This window comes from Dryobates pubescens, chromosome 36, assembly GCF_014839835.1.
Source record: "Dryobates pubescens isolate bDryPub1 chromosome 36, bDryPub1.pri, whole genome shotgun sequence".
In the NCBI taxonomy this organism is placed as follows: Eukaryota; Metazoa; Chordata; class Aves; order Piciformes; family Picidae; genus Dryobates; species Dryobates pubescens.
The window spans coordinates 978,483-1,002,541 of NC_071647.1; the positions used below are offsets into that span (position 1 = coordinate 978,483).

The 24,059-nt window shown below is 71.6% G+C and overlaps 1 protein-coding gene across 1 annotated transcript; it reads right to left on the bottom strand.

Moving 5' to 3' along the window:
- Window positions 1-12,530: 12,530 nt before the first annotated feature.
- RAPGEFL1 (Rap guanine nucleotide exchange factor like 1) lies at window positions 12,531-20,258 on the bottom strand. Its single transcript, XM_054176740.1, has 15 exons — window positions 19,776-20,258; window positions 17,304-17,382; window positions 16,606-16,756; window positions 16,433-16,530; window positions 16,128-16,240; window positions 15,714-15,881; window positions 15,519-15,616; window positions 15,249-15,371; window positions 14,972-15,150; window positions 14,561-14,651; window positions 14,394-14,444; window positions 14,021-14,108; window positions 13,863-13,927; window positions 13,530-13,584; window positions 12,531-12,805 (listed from the first exon to the last, which is right to left on the bottom strand). Exons 1-15 carry the CDS (start codon window positions 20,182-20,184, stop codon window positions 12,681-12,683), a joined length of 1,893 nt encoding a protein of 630 aa, XP_054032715.1. The 5' UTR covers window positions 20,185-20,258; the 3' UTR covers window positions 12,531-12,680.
- Between the last annotated feature and the right edge of the window lie 3,801 nt (window positions 20,259-24,059).

Below are 24,059 nucleotides of genomic sequence, written 5' to 3' on the forward strand. Positions count from 1 at the left end.
CAGCCTCGGCAGGGCTCCCCCCGGCAGGGCTCAGCCCCGGCAGGGCTCCCCTCGGCAGGGCTCAGCCTCGGCAGGGCTCCCCCCGGCAGGGCTCAGCCTCGGCAGGGCTCCCCCCGGCAGGGCTCAGCCCCGGCAGGGCTCCCCTCGGCAGGGCTCAGCCCACGGCAGGGCTCAGCCCCGGCAGGGCTCCCCACGGCAGGGCTCCCCCCGGCAGGGCTCCCCCTCGGCAGGGCTCAGCCTCGGCAGGGCTCAGCCCCGGCAGGGCTCCCCACGGCAGGGCTCAGCCCCGGCAGGGCTCCCCACGGCAGGGCTCCCCCCGGCAGGGCTCAGCCCCGGCAGGGCTCCCCTCGGCAGGGCTCCCCTCGGCAGGGCTCCCCACGGCAGGGCTCAGCCCCGGCAGGGCTCCCCCACGGCAGGGCTCAGCCCCGGCAGGGCTCAGCCTCGGCAGGGCTCAGCCCCGGCAGGGCTCAGCCTCGGCAGGGCTCAGCCCCGGCAGGGCTCAGCCCCGGCAGGGCTCCCCTCGGCAGGGCTCAGCCCCGGCAGGGCTCCCCCCGGCAGGGCTCAGCCCCGGCAGGGCTCCCCTCGGCAGGGCTCCCCCTCGGCAGGGCTCCCCTCGGCAGGGCTCCCCCTCGGCAGGGCTCCCCCTCGGCAGGGCTCCCCCTCGGCAGGGCTCCCCCCGGCAGGGCTCAGCCTCGGCAGGGCTCCCCCTCGGCAGGGCTCCCCTCGGCAGGGCTCAGCCCCGGCAGGGCTCCCCACGGCAGGGCTCCCCCCGGCAGGGCTCCCCTCGGCAGGGCTCCCCTCGGCAGGGCTCAGCCCCGGCAGGGCTCCCCACGGCAGGGCTCCCCCCGGCAGGGCTCCCCTCGGCAGGGCTCAGCCTCGGCAGGGCTCAGCCCCGGCAGGGCTCCCCACGGCAGGGCTCCCCCCGGCAGGGCTCCCCTCGGCAGGGCTCCCCTCGGCAGGGCTCCCCACGGCAGGGCTCACCTACAACAGCTCCCAGTGGGGCTCGGCAGAGCCTGGCAGCACCGGCTGGCACCGGCTGGCACCGGAGACTGAGCCCAGAGGAAGCAGGGACAGGAAGAGGAACCTGAATCACTGGGAGGGGACAGCACAGGGCCCTGGCCGGCTCGTGGCTCTGACAGCACAGGTAGAGCCCTCCTGGCTCAGGGGATAGCAATGTGGTGACTGCAGGCCTCGCTCAGCTGTGGGGCAGGCCACGGAGGGCTTCTCCCCCAGGAAAACCTTTTCCTTCCCCACCCAAGAGGTGAAGACACCAAGAGGGCAGCCTCACACCTCAAGCTTCCAGCTTCCCATCCCTGAGCTCCAGGGCAGGCGACCAGAGAGGTCACAGAGCCACCCACCAGGGCAGGGAAAGTCCCTCTGTGACCCAGCCCTGGCCCCCAGGTGCCCACAGCCTCTGAAACCGTTTGTGCCAGGCACTGACCCCCAGACCCCCTCTGGGCCTCCCCCCTCCTGCAGGCCCAGCTACAACCTCCTGAGCTGTGGCCCGTGGAGGCCAGCACAAGGCCAGGTCTGTCCCCAGGTGTCAGCCATCCCCCTGCCAGCCAGGGCAGAGGTGTGAGAACAGGACAAGTGGACCAGCAGCATCCCTGCCGTGCCAGCAGCTCCTCTGCCCTCCAGCAACCCACAGCCCTCTGTGGCTCAGCAGAAGAAAGAGCTCAGCTCCTTTTAATTAAAAGCAGCTCTGCTCCCCAGCAAGAAACTCCTCAGCTGCAGACAGCCTGGTGGGGAAGGCAGCCCCCTCCTCTCTCCTCTGGTGTCCTCCAAGCCACTGGAGACCTCCAGCCCCCTGGTGCCACCTGCACCCTCCCCCGACACCTGTGGTGCTGCTTGGCTCCGGATGGAGCTCGGGGCCCCCTCACAGCAGAGCCAGGGCCTGGCGGCTTCTCCTCCAGCCCCACCAGCCCAGGACGCTCTGCAGCCTGGAACCCAGCCCAGCAAACCCATCTGGCCTGCAGCCTTCCCACCAAAGGCAGATCAGAGAGGGCTGCTGAGGGGCTGGGCTGCCAGGACCTGCTGGAGCAGGAGCCTGGCTCCCTGCACTCCTTCCCACCCCGCAGCGGGGCCGGGGCAGCGCGGGGGGCGGCGTGAGGCTGTCCTGGCAGGACAGCCCTGACCCTGTCTCAACAGCAGCAGCAGGAGGGAATTAGCAGAGAGAGAGCCCAGAAACGTGCCAGGTAATGAGACTCCAGCCTGGCTCTCCTGTCACAGCCTGAGCCAGCACAGGAGCGGTGCCAGCGCTGCCACCTCTGCTCCCTGCCACTCACATCGCGTCCCTGGCACCCCCTCTGCTCCCTGCCACCCCCTCTGCTCCCTGGCACCCACATCACCTCCCTGCCACCCCCTCTGCTCCCTGCCACCCCCTCTGCTCCCTGGCACCCCCTCTGCTCCCTGCCACCCCCTCTGCTCCCTGCCACCCATATCGCCTCCCTGCCACCCCCTCTGCTCCCTGCCACTCACATCGCCTCCCTGGCACCCCCTCTGCTCCCTGGCACCCCCTCTGCTCCCTGCCACCCCCTCTGCTCCCTGCCACCCCCTCTGCTCCCTGGCACCCACATCACCTCCCTGCCACCCCCTCTGCTCCCTGCCACTCACATCGCCTCCCTGGCACCCCCTCTGCTCCCTGGCACCCCCTCTGCTCCCTGGCACCCACATCGCCTCCCTGCCACCCCCTCTGCTCCCTGCCACCCCCTCTGCTCCCTGCCACCTACATCACCTCCCTGCCACCCCCTCTGCTCCCTGCCACCCACATCACCTCCCTGCCACCCCCTCTGCTCCCTGCCACCCCCTCACCTCCCTGGCACCACCTCTGCTCCCTGCCACTTCACCTCCCTGCCACCCTGCTGCTCCAGCTGCTCACTCCTTGGGGGATGCTTCTCACCCAGCTCTGCACCTCGACAGCACTTGGGGGGGGGGTCAGAGGAGCCCTTTTTCATCCTCCCACAGGGTCCTGCTGCCTGGCTGGCACACAGACAGACAGACAGTCAGACAGAGGGTTGCAGGCTGCCAGCAAGGAGTCAGTGCCATGTGCAGGGCAAGCAGGTCCCTGGGTGTCCCCCCCCCCACGTAAGCCCTGCACCAGGCAGAGCAGCCTGGGACAGTCCCCTGGCAGCGCTGCCAACCCTCCCTGCTGCCAGCAGAGCAGGGCAGGAGAGGGGCACTGCTACCAAGCAAGCCATGAGCCACCCTCTGCCCACAGCTCACACTGCACTCCAGCCAGCACTGCACCCAGACCTGCAGCCAGGGGAAGGCTCTGACCTAGAAGAGCCAAGAGGAGGGGAGAGAAGAGTTTAAGCTAAAGCAGCTTGGGGATAAAGCAGAGCTGAACTCCCCACAAACAGCTCACTGCCTTGCAGGCACAGGGCCCTGCTCAGGGTGGGGATTAACAGCAAAGGTCACATTGAAAGAAGGGGGGAAACAGAAAACCCCAACCCAAGTGGAGGAGCAGCCAAGCCAGCACACGGTGCCTGCTGAGCAGCTCCCAGCAGCAGGGCAGCTGGGGGAGCCCCGGCTGGGAGGGCTCCAAGGCTGTCCCTGCAACAAAGCTCACAGCCCACATCTTTCATGCTGCTGAGAGAGGTTAGGGAGACACAAACTAAATCCTCCAGGAAGTAACCCCCCCGGAGGGCTCTCCCAGCCCCTGGTGTCTGGGGCATGCCTGGCGGAAACCCTGCCCGTGGAAACAACGCTGCTCCCCCCCCCCGGCTCCCTCCCCTTTGTGCCTGGTTACCAGGGATCCTTCCACCCAGCCGGATCTGAGCCCCGGGGAGCTCCCCGGGCCGCGGCACAGGGAGGAGGGCTCGGGAAGAGCTGAGCGGAGCCGCCGGAGCCGCCCTGGCCGGATCAAAGCGGCGGCGGCGCCGGCAGGGGCAGCTCCGCACCGCGGCTGCTCCGCGCCCTGAGAAACCCAAACCAAGCCCCGAGGAAGCTGTGAGAAACCCGGGAGGAAGGCAACGTGTGAAAAGCTCTCGCTCTGGAGGGGAGAGAGAGCGAGAGATAGAGGTCACTGGAGCCGAGGTGATGCTGCGGGAAGCTGCTGCTGCTCCACCAGCTCCGCAGCACCGCGGGGCGCTCCTGCGGCCCTTCCAGCCGGCGCTGCCGGTCCCGGGCTGCAAACCCTGTGCAGCCCCGAGGCCGTCCCACTCAGCACCCCCAGCTCTGCCACAAGCCACCCGAGTCAGCCAGGACACAGCTACACGCACCCCCTCCCCCCTTTTCCAGGCATTTCTCAAGTCCCCGTTTGCCACAAGGGGAAACGAGAAGCCTGCTGCAGCCAGCCAGCAGCCCGGGGTCTGCTCAGCCCTGCCCGGGGTCTGCTCAGCCCTGCCCGGGTCCTGCTCAGCCCTGCCCGGGGTCCTGCTCAGCCCTGCTCGGGGTCTGCTCAGCCCTGCCCGGGCTCTGCTCAGCCCTGCCCGGGGTCCTGCTCAGCCCTCCCCGGGCTCTGCTCAGCCCTGCCCGGGTCCTGCTCAGCCCTCCCCGGGTCCTGCTCAGCCCTCCCCGGGCTCTGCTCAGCCCTGCCCGGGGTCCTGCTCAGCCCTGCCCGGGGTCCTGCTCAGCCCTGCCCGGGCTCTGCTCAGCCCTGCCCGGGGTCCTGCTCAGCCCTCCCCGGGGCTCTGCTCAGCCCTCCCCGGGCTCTGCCCAGCCCTGCCCGGGGTCCTGCTCAGCCCTCCCCGGGTCCTGCTCAGCCCTGCCCGGGGTCCTGCTCAGCCCTCCCCGGGGTCCTGCTCAGCCCTCCCCGGGTCCTGCTCAGCCCTCCCCGGGGTCCTGCTCAGCCCTCCCCGGGCTCTGCGCAGCCCTGCCCGGGGTCCTGCTCAGCCCTCCCCGGGCTCTGCTCAGCCCTGCCCGGGGTCCTGCTCAGCCCTCCCCGGGCTCTGCTCAGCCCTCCCCGGGTCCTGCTCAGCCCTGCCCGGGGTCCTGCTCAGCCCTCCCCGGGCCCTGCTCAGCCCTGCCCGGGGTCCTGCTCAGCCCTGCCCGGGTCCTGCTCAGCCCTGCCCGGGGTCCTGCTCAGCCCTGCCCGGGCTCTGCTCAGCCCTCCCCGAGCTCTGCTCAGCCCTCCCCGGGCCCTGCTCAGCCCTGCCCGGGGTCCTGCTCAGCCCTGCCCGGGCCCTGCTCAGCCCTGCCCGGGGTCCTGCTCAGCCCTGCCCGGGGTCCTGCTCAGCCCTCCCCGGGCTCTGCTCAGCCCTCCCCGGGCTCTGCTCAGCCCTGCCCGGGCTCTGCCCTTGGTTTGCTGGCTGCTGAGCAGGACAGGCAGCAGTGACCTTCAGCGCCCGCGGCTGCCTGGCTGCCGGGGGGGGACCTGCGCGTCGCCGGGCTGGGGCTGCCGCGGCGAGCCCGCATTTGCAAGCCCGAGATGAAGAGCTTCAGTCCTCGGGGAGGCAGCGGCTTTGAACTGCAGATCAAGAGGAATTTCCAGCCCTCTGATGTCGGCTGCAGAATGCGGCCGCACCGGTTTGGGGACGGCTTCCCAAGGCCGGACCTCTCGAACGCCCTCCCCTCCCGCCCCCGCCTCGCAGGCTGCCTTTATCTCCCCAACCTCTTCCCATCCGAGCCCTCGGCCGCCGCTGCCGGCTCGGCTCGGCTCGGCTCGGCCCCGGCCCCGCCGAGCCTGCCGTTCGCGCTGCCCTCCCGAGGAGCTTTCGGCAGCGCCGAAGAGGCCACATCAATAATTTATGCTGCGAGACAGCCGGGGCAGGATTTAAGGTCACTCAGGCTTTTAAAATCATATCAGCATGCTTTAGGAGAAGGAAGCTGCCAGCTCCATTTGCAGCGTCTGGGGGAGCCGGTGCAGCCCTGCGTGCAGACAGACAGACAGACAGACAGCCACGGCGCAGCCCCGCGGGACTCAGGCGTTCACTCTGCATTATTCACGACCCACGGGCACCGACAATGCAGTTGGAACACCAGAGCGCCCCGGGGATGAGCTCCACACACACACACACACAACCCCCCCCCGACACGGGAGCCCCAGAGCCACTGCAGCCTTCAGCAGCTTCGGGCCGGAGGAGACCTTTCCCTCAGCAGCGAGGAAGAGCTCATCCCAGGAGAGCCCCCAGGCTTCCCTGCCTCCCCCCGTGCCGAGCCAGGAGGGAAAGGAAGCTGGGAAGGGAGAGGTGGCAGAGGGAGGGGAGGGGGCAGGAACAGCTCCGAGCCGCTCTCGGACGGACACCTCCCGCTGGCTGCGGCGGGAGGCGCAGGAGCTGCTTCCAGCGCCGGGCACAAGGCAGAGCACGGCCCCCGCCTGGCAGGGAACAATGCAGCACTGAGGGGAAGCAGCTCCTGAGCCCGCTGGGGTCAGCGCTCCGCTTAAAGCCCCTCTCAGGACCCCCCCGGCGGCGCCCCGGCCCCGCAGCCCAGGCGCTGCGCTGCACACCGCAGCCAGCCCAGCCGGGAGCTGCCCCGGGGGCAAGCGCAGGAACTGCGGCGGGGCTCAGGGTGCCCTGAGCAGGATGGGGAGCAGGAAAGGGCTCCAGGAGCCTCTGCAAGCCCCTCCCCAGCAGCGCTCACACCAGGCTCGCCCAGGGGCAGGCACCGGCAAGCCACATCCGAGGCTGCGCACAGCGAACCGGGGCGGCTGCAGCCGGGATGCTGCCAGGGGCAGGGCAGGAGGCCGGGGCCGGTCCCCAGCTCCAGCCTGCAGCTCCGCAGGGCAGCGGTGCCCGGCCCGGGGCTCCGCAGGGCAGCGGTGCCCAGCCCCGGCCCGGGGCTGCAGAGGGGCAGCGGTGCCCAGCCCCGGCCTGGGGTTCCGCAGGGGCAGCGGTGCCCGGCCCCGGCCCGGGGCTCCGCAGGGCAGCGGTGCCCGGCCCCGGCCCGGGGCTGCAGAGGGGCAGCGGTGCCCAGCCCCGGCCCGCGGCTCCGCAGGGCACCGGTGCCCAGCTCCACGCTGCCACCCGCGGCCGGCAGCGGCGGCTGCCGCAGGAGCAGCTCCGAGTCCCGGGGCCGGGACAGAGCCTTCCCGAGGGAGCTCTGCCAAGGAACAAACCTCCGGAGCCGGAGGGGGCCCAGGCCGGGCTCCCAAGCCCGACCCTGCTCGCCCAGAGCCAGCCCGAGGGCTCGGCCGGCAGCCGGCCCCGACCCTGCCGGCGGAGGGGAGGAAGGTTGAGCATCTCTGGCTCTTCCTCCTCTGCCCACTCCCTGCCCTGCTGCCTGGGACCCACGGGCGGCGGCGCCACCAGAGGTCTCCAAGTCCTCGATGACCTCGGAGGCTCTCCCCAGCCTCGGGGGCTCTCCGGGGGCGGGGTTGGTGCTTGAGAACACTCCGAGGGTCCCCCAGCCCCCACCCGGAGCCTTGGCGGAGCCCCACGGCCCCTGCCCGCAGCTCTGCAGCCTGAGGACTGTGCCTTTAAGGGGCTGTGGGCCCAGCTCCAGCTTAAACCCAGTGCCAGCCTCTGCCTGGGCCTAAACGCTCAGCTCTAAGGTCCCTGAGCCCCTGCTGCGCTGCCCGGGCCAGGGGCCTCCAGGAGGGTCAGCCCTGCCCGCGGCTGGGGTCTGCCCTGCCCGCGGCTGGGGTCTGCCCTGCCCGCGGCTGGGGTCTGCCCTGCCCGCGGCTGGGGTCTGCCCCCTCTGCCTGCAGAGGAGAGGGCTCCGGGGAGACCCTCTGGGGGCCCCCCAGGGCCTGGAGGCCAAGCAGGCAGCTGGGGACACTTCCCAGCAGGGCCTCGGGGAGGCTGAGCCGCAGAGACCCAGGGCAGGTGAGGAAGGAACTTCTGACACCGAGGGTGGGGAGAGCCCGGCCCAGGCTGCCCCGAGGGGCAGGAGCTGCCCCAGGGCTGCCCCAGCCCAGCCCAGGGGGTTTGGGGCTCTGAGCAGCCTGCTCTGGTCGGGGCTGTGCCTGCTGGCTGCAGGGGGCTTGGACCTTCCAAGGCCCTTCCCGGCCCAAATCATTCCATGGCTCCTGGCAGGAATCCTCCCTGTGCTGCTGAGGCTGCCCAGCCCTGCTGCCCTGCCTGCCCTGCCTGCTGCCCAGCCTGCCCCCCTGCCTGCTGCCCTGCCTGCTGCCCAGCCTGCCCAGCCCTGCTGCCCTGCCTGCTGCCCTGCCTGCTGCCCAGCCTGCCCAGCCCTGCTGCCCTGCCTGCTGCCCTGCCTGCTGCCCAGCCTGCCCTGCCTGCCGCCCTGCCTGCCCCCCTGCCTGCTGCCCTGCCTGCTGCCCTGCCTGCCCAGCCTGCTGCCCAGCCTGCTGCCCTGCCTGCCCTGCCTGCTGCCCAGCCTGCCCTGCCTGCCGCCCTGCCTGCCCCCCTGCCTGCTGCCCTGCCTGCTGCCCTGCCTGCTGCCCTGCCTGCCCTGCCTGCTGCCCTTTGCCACCCCTCTGCTGCTGGCAGCAGGGCTCTGCCTGCCCTGCCTGCTGCCCTGCCTGCTGCCCTGCCTGCCCAGCCCTGCTGCCCAGCCTGCTGCCCTGCCTGCTGCCCTGCCTGCCCAGCCCTGCTGCCCAGCCCTGCTGCCCTGCCTGCTGCCCTGCCTGCCCAGCCTGCTGCCCTGCCTGCTGCCCAGCCTGCTGCCCTGCCTGCCCTGCCTGCTGCCCAGCCTGCCCTGCCTGCTGCCCTGCCTGCCCTGCCTGCTCAGGGTCCCAAGCTGCCACAGGATGCCCAGCACCTGGGGGGCATCTCCCCCTGGGGGGCATCTCCCCCTGGGGCTCCTGCTAGAGCCTAAAGCTGCAGAAGCCTCCCTGAGCCAGCTGCAGGCTGCCTGGCACAGCCCAGGGCCAGCAGAGGCCTCCTGGGGCAGCAGGTGGCAAGGGCCTGGTGGCAGCCACAGCCGTGGGAGGGGGCAGAGCCCCAGGGAAGTGCCCAAGGCAGTGCCAGGGGGAAGGCAGCCAAGCCCAGCCCAGGCAGGGTGAGCTCTCTGCAGGGTCAGATCCACACTCAGCTGCTCTCAGGTGGGGAGGTGCCAAGGGCTGGCTGCAGAGCCCCAGCTGGCACAGAGGGCCAGGAGCAGCTGCCTCAGATGGGAGCTGGCACAGAGGCTCAGCAGCCTTGCAGAGGGCCTCTGGCACTGCCAGCCTCCAGGCACCAGCCTCCCCCCAGCCCCCTCTGCTCTGCTGAGGCCTCAGCTGCAGCCCTGGGCCCAGCTGTGGGTCCAGAGGAGGCCACAGAGGATGAGCAGAGGGCTGCAGAGCCTCTCCCTGGGAGCAGCAGCTGAGGCTGCTCAGCTGCAGAAGGCTCCAGGGCAGCTCTGCAGCCCCTGAAGGGAGCTGTGGGCATGCAGGGGATGGCTGGGGAGGGGAAGGGCAGAGCCAGGCTGGGCAGCAGGAGGCAGCTGGGCAGGGGGGAGGCAGGGGCCCAGGCTGAGGCCTCCCCCCCAAGCACCCAGCCAAGGAAGCAGGGTGGCAGCTGAGCCCCAGCACCATGCCAAGGCCCAGGTGCCCTCCTGCTGCCTTTGCCCCATCCCCACACCAGGCTTCAGCTTCCCCCTCCTCAAACCCAGGCATGAGGAAACCATCTCAGCACTGGCAGCAAGGCCCCAGCCGAGCTCCTGGCACCCCCTGGGGCTGCCCCTGCTGAGGAGGGCACCTTGCCCCTTCCCTCCTGCCACCTCTGCTTCCACTGCCCTGGCACAGCAGCTCTGCCTCCCTCCCTGCCTGCCCAGCAGCCAGGTGCCAGGGCAGGCAAGGACCACAACTGCTCAGCAGCACCCCCTGAAAACAAACCCTGCCCTGGCACATGGCCTGGCACCTTGGCACTGCTCATGGGGGGGGGGCTGGCATGCATCACCTGGCTCAGCCAGGGCAGCAAAGCCACCAGCAGCAGGGTGGCACTCTGCAGGGTGGCACTCTGCAGGGCCCTGGCAGCCTGGCACAGCGCAGGGCTGCTGCCTGTGGCACTCAGCTGGAGCCAACCCACTGAGGAGGGCAGCAGAGGGGGTGGGGGGAGGGTGGCACAGGTGGCAGCCAGGCTGGCTCCGGAGGGCACCGGGCAGGGCACTGCCACCTGCTGCACCCAGCCCCCCCTCACCCCCAGGGCACACACAGCAGCCTCTGCTGCCAGCCCCACAGCAGCCATGGGGGAAGGCTCTGCCTCTGCCTTCCAGCAGGGGAATGTGGCTGTGCCAGCCCTGTGCCAGCCCCCTGCCCACAGCCACTGCCACACAGGGCTGCAGAGCCTCTCAGGGTGGGGGAGGGGAGGGCTCAGCCACAGCAGCAGTGCCCAAAGCCCTGGGGGGCACAGCAGGGAGCTGTGGAGGGCAGGGCTGGCTGTGCCCTGCAGGGCAGGTGCCAGCTGGGGGCACTCAGCTGCATGCCCAGAGCCAGCTGGGATCAGCTGCCCCCTGGCAGGGACAGAGCAGGGCCGAGGCCAGGCCTGGGCAGGGTCCTGCCCTCAGCCAAGTGTGCCAAAGGTGTGCCTGTGCCCAGCCTGGCACCCAGCACGGTGGCTTCCATGCCAAGCCTCCTCCCTGGCTGGGCTGGGGATGCTGCCACCCCAGTGCCTCCCCTGCACAGCAGCCCCCGGGGCTGGGCAGCCTGCAGCAGGGCAGGCAGGAGGCAGCCACAGACCCCCCCGGGGTCCAAGCCCAGGCAGGCGATGGGGGGGGAGGGGGGAGCACAACACGGCCTGGACCCCCCCAGGGAGCAGCTCAGGGCAGAGGCCTCCCAGGCTGAACCCTGCCAGGGGACCCTGGGCTGGCTCTGAGCTTTGCTCTGCAGAGCCCCAACCCCCCCGGGGCAAGCACCGCAGCAAGTGCCAGCTGGGCAGGGCCGGGGGGGGCAGCTCAGGGCACAGCTGGGGGCACCAAGCTGCGGGGGGGGGCACAGAGCTGCTCCCCAGCGGCTCCAAGGGCAGGCCCTGAGCCGCTCCGGTTCTGCTGACTCCTCCCGGGGGGGCGGCGAAGGCTGCGGCTGGCGGCGCCCAGCTCTGCCCCTGCCCCCCCCGGGGCTCGGCGGGGCTCGGGGCGGCTCGGGGGGGCTCGGCGGGGCCGTGCCCAGCGATCCGCCGCGGCAGGCGGGAGCCCAGGGCCGGGGCGGCGCGGGGCAGGCGGCGCCGGAGCGGGGAGGGCCCCGGAGCGCAGCCGCCGCGGCGCTCACCGGGAGCGGGCGGCAGGGCTCGGCGGCCCCCGCAGCGCTTCGCCGCCCGGCCGGATGCCGCCGCCCGGCCCGGGCCGCCCCCGGAGCCGCCCACCGGAGCCCTCCCTGCTCCCCCCGGGCGGCGCCGCCGCAGCGGGGCGCGGGCGGAACGCGACCGGCACCGTCCCGGGACGCGGCCAGGAGCAGAGGGGAGAGCGGCTCCGCCCGGGCCTGCCGCAGGGCCCTCTGCCAGCACCGGTGCGGCCGCCCCCCGCGGCCCGGGCCCCCTCCCCGCCGCGGCCCGGGACCCCCCCCCCCGCGGCCCGGGACCCCCGGCCCCGCAGACCCTGCCTCGGCCCGCACGGAGCCCGGCGCACGCCCGGCCGCCCTCCCGCACCCCGCAGGAGCCCAGCACAGACCTTCCTTCCCCACGAAGGCCTCACACGGACCCCGGAGCGGCTCCGGGCCCCTGGCCCCGCCGTGCCCCGGGCTGCCCACGGGCCCCGCGCAGCCCCCTGCGCCCTCCACGCCCACCTCGTCCCCCCGTACCGCACGCAGAGGCCCCGGCGTCAGCGCCCCAGGCCTCCCTGGCCCCGCAGCCCCCGGCCCGGCGCCCCCGCGCTCACCGCCGCCCGCGGCCTCCTCCCGCCGCACCCGGAAGCGCGGCCCCGCGGCCCCGTCCGGCCTCCAGCCGCCGCCAAACAAAATGGCGGCCGCCGCCCCTGCTGCGCCTGCGCCGCCCCGGCCGGATGTGGGCCGGGCACGGCGCCATGTTGAGGAGGTCGAGCGGCCATAATGGGGAGGAGCGGCGCGGGACCGCCATTTTGGGAAGGTCACGGCTGCGATGGGAAGGCCCGGCTCGGCGGCCGCCCCGAGGGGTGCAGGGACCGCGGAGTTACCGAGGAGGCATTCCCCGATGAAAGCCAAGCAGCCGCGGCGGGCGGGAAGTGCCGCGGCCGAGCCCGGCTGCCGTCGCCAGCTCCACACCCCGTCGCCATGTTGGGAAGGTCGGGTGGAAGCCTGGCGGCCGCCATGTTGAAGAGGTCCAAGGCGTGAGCCCGCTCTGCCGCCACCTTGGGAGGGTCGAACCCTCCGCCGCCGCGGTCGGACGCGGGGGTCCCCGAGCCTCCGCCCCCCGCCCCGCCGTGAGCTCAGCCGCAGGGCTCTGACATCACTCCCAGGCAGGACACCGGCGACAGGACAGCCTTTTATTGGGGGTCGGCGCCCCCCGCGCCCCCCGCGCGCATTTTTGGAGCTCTTTGGGGATTTCTTTCTTTTTTTCTTTTTTTTTTGTCCTTTTTCCCTCCTTTTTCTTAAAAAATAAATGTACAATTCTGGCCACGGCGCGGTACAAAATATACACGTCTGGGGCGGGGGGCGAGGGGGGCGGGCAGAGGGGCACATACAAAAATAGAGAAGGGGCGAAGAGAGGGATGGACCCCCGGCGGGGGGGTCCCTGCACCCCAGCCAGGGGTAGGGACTGGGGGGGGGGCAATGGGGTGCCAGGGGGGAACTGGGGGGGGGGGGGGGTGGGGAGGGTGATGTGCCCGGGGTCCTCAAACCCTCCCCCCCCCCGGGGGCCAGGACCCCTGGCCAAAGTGCGTCAGTGCTGGGGGGGGCCGGGCCCCCCGGGCAGAGTTGGGGGTCCCCAGGGCGGGGGCCCCCCCGGCCCTCACTGGCCCCCAGGCTCCAGTTTGTAGGAGAGCTCAAAGAGCAGGTTCTGGTTGTCGATGACTCGCAGCTGCCGCACGTAGGCCTTGGTCTGCAGCTGGCTCGGGGACGCCTCCAGCTCCAGGCCTGGGGGGCACAGCCGGGGGGGCAGCAGCACCGAGACCCCGGGATGGGGATGAGGATGGAGGGATGGGGGGGGGGAGGGATAGGGAGATGGGGATGGAGGGATAGGGAGATGGGGATGGAGGGATAGGGAGATGGGGGGGGAGGGATAGGGAGATGGGGATGGAGGGATAGGGAGATGGGGATGCAGCAATGAATCGAGAGATGGAGGAAGGGATTATGGGGAGGGGGATGCAGGGATGAAAGGATGGAATGATGCAGGGATGAAGATGGAGGGATGCAGGGATGGGGATGTGGGGATGGAGGAACAGGGATCCAGTGGTAAATGGAATGAGTGATGAAGGGATGCAGGGATGCAGGGATGCAGAGATGCAGGGATGGGGCTGGGGGTGCAGGGATGCAGGGATGGGGATGGGGGTGCAGGGATGGGGATGGGGGTGCAGGGATGGGGGTGCAGGGATGGGGGTGCAGGGATGGGGGTGCAGGGTTGCAGGGATGCAGGGATGGGGATGGGGGTGCAGGGATGGGGATGGGGGTGCAGGGATGGGGATGGGGGTGCGGGGATGGGGGTGCAGGGATGGGGGTGGGGATGCAGGGATGCAGGGATGGGGGTGGGGGTGCAGGGATGGGGATGGGGGTGCAGGGATGGGGATGGGGGTGCGGGGATGGGGGTGCAGGGATGCAGCCCAGCCAGGAGCTCAGCTGCCCCAGCCCCCGGGGTACTCACAGAGGGGGCGGCTCCGGTACTTGCGGATGGTCCTCACCTTCTCAGCGATGCAGTGCTGGGGCACAGAGCAGCTCCATGTCAGCCCCAGCCCCCCCAAACCCTGCCCAGCCCCCCAGGCACCCCCTGACCCACAGTGCCCCAAAGACTGTCCCCTCTGGGACCCTGCTGCACCTCCACCACCACAGACCTCCCCTAGGGCTCTAATGCATCCCGGGGACCCTTCACACCCCAGGCTGCCCCAGCTCACCGCAGGGACAGGAGGGCCCCAGCCCCCTCCCTGGCCTCCCCCTGGGGGTCCCTTGGCCATTTCCCCCCCCTGTGAGAGGCACCCACCAGTTTCTCCACGTTGACCAGCCCATCCAGGAGGGTCTTGCTGCCTTCGTGCAGGAAGGTCAGATCTGGGGGCGAGCAGGGGGTGAGGGGAGCCCCCATGGGGCAGCAGAAAGACCCCAGCCCACGTGGGGTATGGGCAGCCCCCAGCCCCCCCTCACCTTTGAGGATGAGTGGCACAAAAGGGATGAGAGGAGGCTTCATCTTGGCCAGCACCTCCCGGTAGGTTTTGTGGTTCCTGCAGGGGTCCTGGAGGGGGGGGAGGGGCAGAGGGGGCAGGGGGTGGGGGTCAGCTTCCCATGGGAGCCAGCACTCTGCCCAGCCTGCCCTGGAGACCCTCCCACCACGCTGGCTGCCACGGGCACAGGGACTGTGCCCACCGCAGGAGTGAGGAGGCAAGGACACCCTGGGACGGCACAAGAACTCCTCCTGCCCACCAGTGCCCAGGGGGGGCCCAGGGGGTGCCCAGGGGGGGCCCAGGGGGGGCCCAGGGGTGCCCAGGGGGTGCCCAGGGGGTGCCAGGGCATCTCTCACCGTCAGGTTCTCAAACTTCCGAAACAGATTCTTGAACTTCCCTGGCAGCTTCTGCAAGGCAAGCCCGGGGTGAGCACACGCAGGGGGGGTGGGGGCGGCCAGGAGCAGCTGAGGGGGATCCAAGAGCCACCCGGGGGGGGGTCCAGGAGCACCCCAGAGCCCCTTACCTCCCAGGTGAGGCGCAGGCGGCTGATGGCAGCGTTGTTGAGCCCGATGATGATGGCGTAGAAGGAGAGCAGGTCCTGGTTCTGCTTGCAGCTGCAGGGAGCAGAGGGTGAGGGGCTGGCAGGGGACCCCAACCTCGAGCAGGGGACCCCAGCTTCGAGAAGGGAACTCCCACCTTGAGCAGGGGACCCCAACCTCGAGCAGGGGACCCCAAACTTGAGCAGGGGACCCCCACCTTGAGCAGGGGACCCCAACCTCGAGCAGGGGACCCCACCTTGAGCAGGGGACCCTAATCTTGAGCAGGGGACCCCCACCTCGAGCAGGGGACCCCACCTTGAGCAGGGGACCCCAACCTCGAGCAGGGGACCCCCACCTCGAGCAGGGGCCAGCCCCCCGCCCCTCCCCGCGCTCACATGGCAGCGATCTTGATGAGCTTCTTGAGCAGGTGGGCACGCTTGCCCAGCGACTCGCAGAGCAGCAGCTCGGTGCCCACCCAGTGCTGCACCTCGCTGCAGCGCTGCAGCAGCAGCTCCAGGTTGGCTGTCTCCCGCCGGCCGCGCTCCCCGTGGAACACATAATCCACGAATTCCAGCTGCGGGGGGCGGCACACAGACACGCGCGGACGGGTCAGGGTCCCTCCGCCGCGGCACAGCCCCTCGGACCCCCCCCCCCCCCGCGGCCCTCCCCCACCTCGTGGATGCAGCGGAAGAGCTCCCAGTGGAAGGCAGTGAGGTGGTTGGCGATCTCCTCCGGCTCGGCGCGGTGGATCTCGGTGTCCCCGGGGACCACCTGGATCTCCTCGGGCAGCGGGACCTGCGCGGGGATGCGGCGGCACTGAGGAGGGGGCCGCAGCGCGGGGACCGACCCGGGGGGGCCTCTCTCTCCCGCCCCCGGGGGTCAGCGCAGCCCCCGGGGAAGGAGCGGGGGGGGGGGGGGATATGTGCCCTCCGTGGTGCCCACCAGCGAGTCGAAGGTGTCCCTGGTGCAGGCGAAGAGGTGGCTGTTGATGCCCAGGGTGGTGAAGACGCACTCCTCGCTGGGCTGCAGCACAGCTTTCTCTGCGGGCACAGCGCGGGCGGGGGGTCAGCGCTGGGCGGAGCCCACCCTGCCCCCCACCAAGCCCCCCCCGCGACGCCCCCGTGGCCCCGCGGGCACCTCCCGAGGATGCCATGGTGACCAGGATGAGGGCATCCTCCCGGGCGCTCTGCTCCTCCGAGTACTGCAGCTTCTCGGTGACCGAGGCCAGGATGTCCTGCACCGAGGCCGAGAGCCGGCTCCGGATGGTGACGTAGGAGTGGTCGGGCATGTAGACACGGCAGAAAACTGGGGGCAGGAGGGGGGCGTCAGGGGCGCTCTGCACCCCTCACACCTTCCCGGGGCGCTCCAGACTCCCCTCCCCCCTTCCCCAGCGGGGGAAACTGAGGCACAGAGCTGGCACAGCAACGGGCAGCCGCTGGGGGGACGGGGAGGGGACTCTGGCACCCAGCGCCCATCCTGGCACCCAGCAGCTATTCCCGGACTCGGAAGGCGTCCTGGCACCCAGCCCAGCCCCCAGCCGAGGGCACTCACTCTCGTCCGAGCCCCGGAAGGCCACCCGGGTCTGCAGGCAGGAGTCGATGCGTCGGAAGTGCCTGAAGAGAGGCTTCACCTGCTTGTTCGGGGGGGGGGTCTCGTCGGCCACCCTGCAGCACCAGCCCGGGGTCAGGCAGAGGGCTCTCGGCGTGCCCCTGGCTGCCTCACCCTGCAGCGCTACCGGAGCCCCGCGCTGGGTCCTTGCCCACTCCCAGCGGGCTGCTAAAGACCTCCCCCCCGCTCCGAGCATCGAAACTCCAAGGGTCCCCTGGCCCCCAGGGCCCCCCTGGCCCCCCACTCACTTGAGCTCCACGGTCTCCACGAGCTGGTGCAGCTTGAGGATCTCATCCTCCAGGTCGTGGTAGAGCGAAGTGTCCTTCATGATGAGCAGGTAGAGCTCCTGGGGGTGGGAGAGAGGGGCTCCGCGTGAGGGGCTGCGGGGGCCTGGGGGGGGCCATGGGGTGGTGACACCAACCTTGATCACCTTCCCCGCGCTCTCCTCCTCCTGCAGCAGCCCCTTGTAGGTCTCCAGGAAGTGCAGCAGCACGGCCAGCACCGCTCGCTTGCGCCGCAGCCCAGCCCCCTCCTCCCAGCGCGCCGGGGGGCTGCCCACTGCCAGCACGAAGGTGGCACCGTCAAGGAGGTGCCACAGCAAGAAGGGATCCTCGCCACCCACCAGCACCCCTTGTGTCTTTGTCCCCACCCTGGTGGCACCCCGCTGCCTGCCTTGCACCCAGCCTACATCCCCATTCCTGTGGCACCCACATGCCCCTCCGCCGGGCACCCCAGTTCCCTCCTTCCTGCTCCCATGTGCCCATCCCGTGGCACCTCGCTGACCCCTCACGGTCTATCCTCTTTCCAGTCCCATACCCATCTTGTGCCACCCTCAGGCCCACGCTTTGGGCAGCCTCATGCCCGCCCTGATGCCCTCCCGGTGGCACCCTCACGTTCACCCAAGTACCACCCTCATGCTCTCCCTGTGCCCAACCTCAGACCCCTCCCTACCGTGCTCCTTCTCCTGCCTCCTTCACGGTACCCTTGTGCCCACCTTCATTGCACCCCCGTGCCCTCCTCATGCCCAGCGTTGCACCCCTCCTCGCTGCACACCCTCACGGCACCCCAATGCCCGCCCCGGACCCCCCCCCGCTGCCCCTCCGTGCCCCCCAAGGATATTGCTGGTGCAGCTGCTGCAGGAAGCGCTCGGTGGGCAGGAAGAGTGAGTGGGTGAGGACCACATCGTCCAGCAGCGACTCTGGGGAGAGGAGGAGGGGCACACGTGGGCACGGAGCCCCACGCAGCTCCTGCCAGCACCCCCAGGGGCCCCGTGCCAGGTGGAGCGGGCAGCTGATGGGAGCCATGCTAGTTCTTGGGGTGGCACTGGCACCACACTGAACAGACCGTGCCAAGCCCCACGCTGAGCCCGGTGCTGAGCCCCACACCCAGCCCGGTGCTGAGCCTGGTGCTGAGCCCCACACCCAGCCCGGTGCTGAGCCTGGTGCTGAGCCCCACACCCAGCCCGGTGCTGAGCCCTACACCAAACCTGTGCTGAGCCCGGGGCTGAGCCCCACACCTAGCCCGGTGCTGAGCCCTGCACCAAACCTGTGCTGAGCCCGGGGCTGAGCCCCACGCCCAGCCTGGTGCTGAGCCTGGTGCTGAGCTCGGTGCTGACTCAGGGACCTGCTCCCAGCCCCGCGGGGCCGCCGGGTCCCGGCGCGGGGGCAGCGGCGCCAGCAGGGCGGGACCTGAGCCGCGACGCCTCGGCACACCCGGGACACCTTGGCACACCCGGGACACCTTGGCACGCCCGGGACACCTTGGCACGCCCACGGCACCCCGGTGAGTGCCCGGCTGGGGGCAAACCGGGACACGGTCGGGACAAGGGGGAAACCCCGAGGCTGGCAGCCAGGGCAGGTGGCAGCAGCAACTGTCTGGGCAGGCGTGCGCGGGGCACGTGGTGCCAGGGGAGCTGGTGCCCGCGACTGGACTCTCTGGGTCGGTACAGATGGCACCAGCTCTGGGGAGGCCGTTTTGGCACGGCCTGGCGAGCCGAGGGGCCGATACAGGCAGCAGTTCCCGGCGGTGCCAGCACCCAGCACTGCCACGACCTTTGGTCCGGGCACCGCTCCCTCGCCCAGCCCCGCGGCAACCCTCGACCCTGCAGCCTGAGCTGGTCCCCGGCCAGGGGGTTGCCCTGCAGGCTGTGCCCACGTGCCCCGGGGATACCCTGGCAGGATCCCAGCGCCCCCACAGGGCCCTTGTGAGGCACAAGGACTGCCCCTGTGGGAGGGGTCTCGCAGAGCACCCCCCCAGCCCCGGCCATAAACTCGGCCATGGATCTGTGCCAAGTGAGGGCTGAGGCTCCCTTGGCACCACCGTGCCAGGGCACAGCACCCACAGGGGACACACTGCCACCAAAAGCAGGACACAGCAGCCTGGCACGCAGGCTGGCCCCGCGAGCCCCCCACGACCCCCCCCCCGGCCTGGGTGCAGCCCCCCCCGGCTCTACCTGAAGGGCAGAGGCGGCAGAGCTGCTCACGCCCCCTCCCCTGCAGCCCCCTGCAGCTCTGCCTCAGTTTCCCATCCCTCTGCAGCACCCACATCACCCCTGGCACCGCGGGGAGAGCTTCCCACACCGGCAGAGGGTGGCTGGGGGGATCCCCCAGCCCCCCACGCTGGATCCTGACCCCCCCCTTCCCTGCCAGCCAGGGCACTGCAGAGCCAGGCCTGGCAGCGTGTTGGTGCAGGCAGGGCCTGGTGCTGCCAGTTCCATCTTGCTCCTACCCAAAGGGCTCCCTCGTCCCTGTGGGCGACACCACCCTGGCTCTGGGCATCCCTGGAGTGAGAGGCTGGCAGCGAGCTGGGGCTGCTTGATGCCCCCCCAGGTGCCCCCCCTGCCCTATGTCCCAGCATGGGGCTGGCTGCAGAACCCAGCTTGGCTTCCACCCAGCTCCTTGCACCCAAACCCACCCTGGCACAACAAGAACCTCGAGAACCGCGGTTGGATGGCACCAGGGCACTGGGATGCCCGTTCCAGAGCGGGGGGGGGGGGCTCTGCTCAGCCCCCTCCCCCCCACTGCAGCTCCTGTCAGGGCTAATTTTAGCTCCACGAAAATGTTAAAGATTAACAAACCAGGAGGCTGCCAGCTCCGTGCGGTGCGGCGGCAGCCGGTGCCCGGCCGGCCCGGCCCCCACCAGGCCTGGCACCGCCACCGAGCTCGCTGCCAGGCCAAGCCCCTGCCGTGCCCCTGCCAGGTCCCTCACCGCAGCATCGTGCCCGGCAGCGATGCCCGTGGGATCCCTGCCCACGGCACAACACCTCTGCCCACCCCGCTGGCACGGACGACCCGGCTCGCTGAGGACCCAGCGTTGACCTTGCCAACCCAACCGGGCACCCGCGGTGCCACCCGCACCACCGGGCACCTGGCGTCTCCCACCTGTGCGGCATCTCCCACTCCGGCATCCACCAGCGCACCCTCCTGGCAACGATCCGGTGCCCATCAGACCCCTCCAACCCGCCCCCCTGATTGCCGCATCCCCCTCCCAGCACCCCCCGCCGAAGCTCTCCGCCACCGGCTGCCCCCCGCAGCCCCTCCACCCCCTCGCGGGTCCCGCCGCGGCCGCCTCGCCAGCCCCAAGCGCCGGTACCTGCTCCGCAGCCGCGGCCGTGCCCGCCGCCCGCAGGCAGCCGCTCCAGGAGCGCGGCCAGGAGCCGCTCCGGGGGAACGGGCGCGGCGGGGCCGCAGCCGCAGCAGCACCGGGCGGCGGGCGGCGGCTCGGGGCTCGGTGGCTCCCGGTCCCGGTCGCCACCCGGGGATGGATCCTCCGGGGAGCGGAGCGGCAGCTCAGGCGGCCGCAGTTCCAGCCAGCGGCCCTCGCCCCCCGGCTGCGGCCCCGCCGGCCCCGCCGGTTCCTCGGGGGAGGCGGGCGGACGCGACAGGCTCTGCCGCCGCTGTCCCGGTCCTGATCCCTGCCCCGGTCCCGGTCCCGGCGCGGCGGTGGGGCGGGCGGGCAGGTGCGAGCCCGGCTTCTTCAGCAACTTCTCCAGCGGCTTCATGGCCGCCCGGGCGCGGCGGCGGCGGCGGCTTAGGGGGCCATGGGCGGCGGCGGCGGCCGGCGGCTCCGCTCGGCTCCGGTTGGGCTCGGGCCCCTGCGCCGTTCACCGGCCCGCCCCGCGCTGCGCGGCTCACGGAGCCGCCGCCAGCGCCCGCCCCGCCGCCCCGCCCCGCCGCCGCCCCCGGCTCCGCCACCGGCACCTGCCCGCCTCCGCCCGCCGCACCGGGAACGGCACCGGAGCCGGAGCGGCAGCGGGGATGCGGTGCCAGCGGCGTGCGGCCGGGACGGGCACACACCGGGGCACGGTCGTGTCGCTGCCCCCGCCCCGTCCCCGCCGCAGCCCCGCGCAGGTGATGCGGTTCACACCCCCCCCATCGCCGCCCCCCGCAGCACCGGACGCGGCCGCGCACCCACGCGTGCTCAGTCACACGCGGGGGACACAGCAGCAGAGCCCCCCCGGTGCTGGCGGGGGGGCGCACAGCGAACCCTTTGTCACACCCCCCCCCCCCCCGCGCCACCGCAGCGTCGCACACCCGGAACGAGTGGCACAGTGTCACCCCCCCCGGTCTGTCTCACACCCCTGGCACAACCGGAGACTCTCTCCCTGGCACACCGACACCTCCCCTCCCCGTGCCATCCCAGTCCTCCGTGCCAGCCCCGGGGCACAGGGTCTGTGCCCCCCATTCATTGTCTCCCTCCCTGGTGTGCCCTCTGCGGTGTCCCCGTCCCCCGCCTTTGCCCCTCCCCGACCCAGCTCTCTGCCCCCTGTCGCAGCGTGGGAACGGGACGGGGGTGGGTGCGGGACCCCCCACCCTGGCACAGGCACCCTCTGGGGCTGCCCCGCGGGCAGGGCCGGGCAGGTTGGGGCAGCTGCTTGCCCCTCCACCCCGTGCCGCCTGCCAGGCCAGGAACAGGCCCTGCCAGGCTGGCAAGCTGGGGCAGGCGCTGGGGCAGGGCAGGGTGGGACCTGGCGCCTGCCCGGGGCAGAGCCGTCGTGCCCCCTGCCCGCTGGGTACCCAGCACCCGCCCTGCCCCGGGCCCCGCTGCTCCCGGCCCCGCCGTGAGTGGCTGGGGAGGTGCCAGGGCTGCATCTCTGCACCACTCCGGGCACGGCAGCGGTGGTGACAGCAGCATGGGCACTGCCCTGGTGCCCCCCGGTCACCACCTTCCAGGGGTCACTCCCTACCGGCTCTGTGGCAGCCCCAGGGTGGCACAGTGCCATCGGCCAGGGGGACGCCGTGGGTGGCTCCACAGCCGCTGCCGTGCCCGGGTTTTGGGGAGGGGGCTGGGGGGGTCCCGGGCGCTCCTGCTTTGTTCCAGCTTCGCCTCCGCCCGGCAGTTGCTTGGCAACTCCATCCGCGCAGCCGAGGGAAAGCGGCGAACGAGTCCCATCCCTGGCGGCACGGGGACCAGGGGTTGGCACAGCCTGGCACAGCACGCCCCGCGGCACTTCCACCTGCCCCCCCCCGGGCCCAGGGCTCACACCCACCCCACCCCCCCCCAGGACCCCCAAGTGCTCCCACCCAGCTGAGCTCCTCCCTCCATCCCCTCCGCCCAGGCTGGCAGGACAGGGGTGCCCAGGTTTGGGTGTCAGTGGTGCCCAAGGGCCAGATCTTGGGCACAGAGTCAGGAAGGGAAACTGAGGCACGGAGAGGCCACGCTCACGCGTGGCAGTGGGGTTACAGAGGCAGGAGGGACCCAGAGCAGCGAGGGCCAAAAAGATGTCCCAGATCCATGCCAGGGGGCTCAGCCCAGCTCCAGTCCCCCAGCTCGGCGTGGACAGGGCACCGCGGGGGCAGAGGGGGCACCGCGGGGGCAGGGGGGGCACCGCGGGGGGGGCTGTTAGCTTAATTAACGATGCTGTTATCGCCGCTAACGAGCCGGGAGCCGGAGCTGGGAGGCTCTTCCCTCCCAAAGCTGCGCCTCCATCCTGCTCCAGCCTCGCCTTCCCCCGCCCCGGCAGCGAGCGGGGGGAGGGCTCGGGGGGGGCGAAGCCTCCAGGCTCTGCTCAAAACAGACCTTGAGTAGGAGGGAAAAATTCTACCGCGAGAAAAATCCCTCCTGGAGCCAGAGCCTTAACCCACTTCCCAGCTGCGGCGCTGGGGGGAGGGGAGCTGCTGTGTCCCCCCCACCCCGAGCCGGTGGCTTTGCAGCTGGCAGCTTCTCAGCCAGGTCTGAGCTGGCCCCGGGAGCTGGCTCTGCCCTCAGCCCCCTGCCAGGGAGGGAAACTGAGGCAGGCTGCTGGCGAGGGAAGGAGCAGCGTGGCAGAGGGAGCAGGGGGTGGGAGGCTCCTGCCCTGGCTGCTGGGTGGGCTCTGGGCCCCCGACCCTGCTGCTGAGGGACTGCTGGAAAGGGGCTGGGGGAGGTGCCAAAGGTGGGCAGCTGAAGGGCTGCTGCCCTCCAAGCCCCCCAACCCCCATGGCACTGCCAGGCCCTGCCTGCTGGTTCCCCCAGCCACGGGGCAGCCCTCACCCCAGGTGCTCATCGTGTGACACCTCTGGCACCAGGGTGCCCAGGGAGGGTGCAGGAGCAGGGGGCACAGCCCCCACACCCCAGCTGGCTGTGGGAAGCTGGGCCCTGGGCCAGAGGAGGCAGAGCTGAGGTGGAGGGAGGCAGAGTGGCACAGAAGCGTGCAGGAGGCAGCTCCCACACCACCTCCACAGCAGTTGTGCCTCCCAGTGCCAGCGAGAGGCTGCGGGGAGAGGGGAGGGGAGAGAAGGGGAGGAGGGGAGGGGAGGAGGGGAGAGCCTTAAGGCAGAGGAACAGCTACAGGGCCGACGGAAGAACTCTGCTCTGAAACATCCCAGGCCCCCTGAACCTGGGTACAAAGAGGTCAGCATCGAGTCACAAGCAGGCGCCCAGGGGCTGGGCACGCGTGGGGAGAGCTCCCCCAGGGCGGGCAGGTGGCTGCTGGGCAGCCCCCCCCCCCCCCCCCCCGCAGATGGGGACCGGGGGGGGCGGGGAGGAGGGGGTGGCGCTGAGCTGCAGCTTGCTGGGAGCAGCAGCGACGTTCCCTGCCTGGCCGAGCAGCCTGTGCCAGCAGCTGGCACCAGCCCCGCGCCGCCCAGCTCCTGCCCTGCCAGGTTTGCCAAGCCAAGGGCCGCGGGGCCGCAGCGACCGAGCCGGAGCCGCGGGGCCGGCGGGAGGAGTGCTGCAGCGCTGCGGCACGGCACGGCACGGCACGGCACGGCACGGCACCCCGGCACGGCACAGCACCCCGGCACGGCACCCCGGCACGGCACGGCACGGCACGGCACGGCGCGGCACGGCACGGCACCCCGGCACGGCACCCCGGCGCGGCACGGCACGGCACCCCGGCGCGGCACGGCACGGCACGGCACCGCGGCGCGGCAGGCTGCCGATCCCTGCGCGGGCAGCAGGGCTGCCAAGGTGCCAAGGTGCCAGGCGCGGGGCCGAGGCCGCAGCCCGGGCTGGCCGCAACACCTCCCTCCGCCTCTGCCACTTCCGCGGCAGCAACAGCCCAGCCCCAGGAGCAAACCCCTCCTCTGCTCGCCCTGCCGAGCTGGTTCGGCTGCTGCGGCAGCACCGAGGTGCCCAGACGCCCACAAACCTCCCTCCTCTCCACCACAGGTCGGGCAGAGGGGGAGGTCTGGCCCTGCCCTGCAGGGCGTGCTGGGGGCAGCAGGGGAGGGGGTCCCCAGATTCCCATCTGAGGGGAGCAGAGAGCTCCCAGGCAGGGGCAGACACTGCCAAGGGCACCAGGGGCCAGCAGGGCTTGTTTGGAGGGGAGAAACAACCAAGCAGGAGGAGCTGCTAAGTCCAAGTGGAGCCTGCAGAGCCAGCAGCTTCCTCCTGCCCGTCCTGTCCCTCAGCTGCCCCTCCTGAGCTCCAGGCACAGCAGACCTGAGCCTGGCT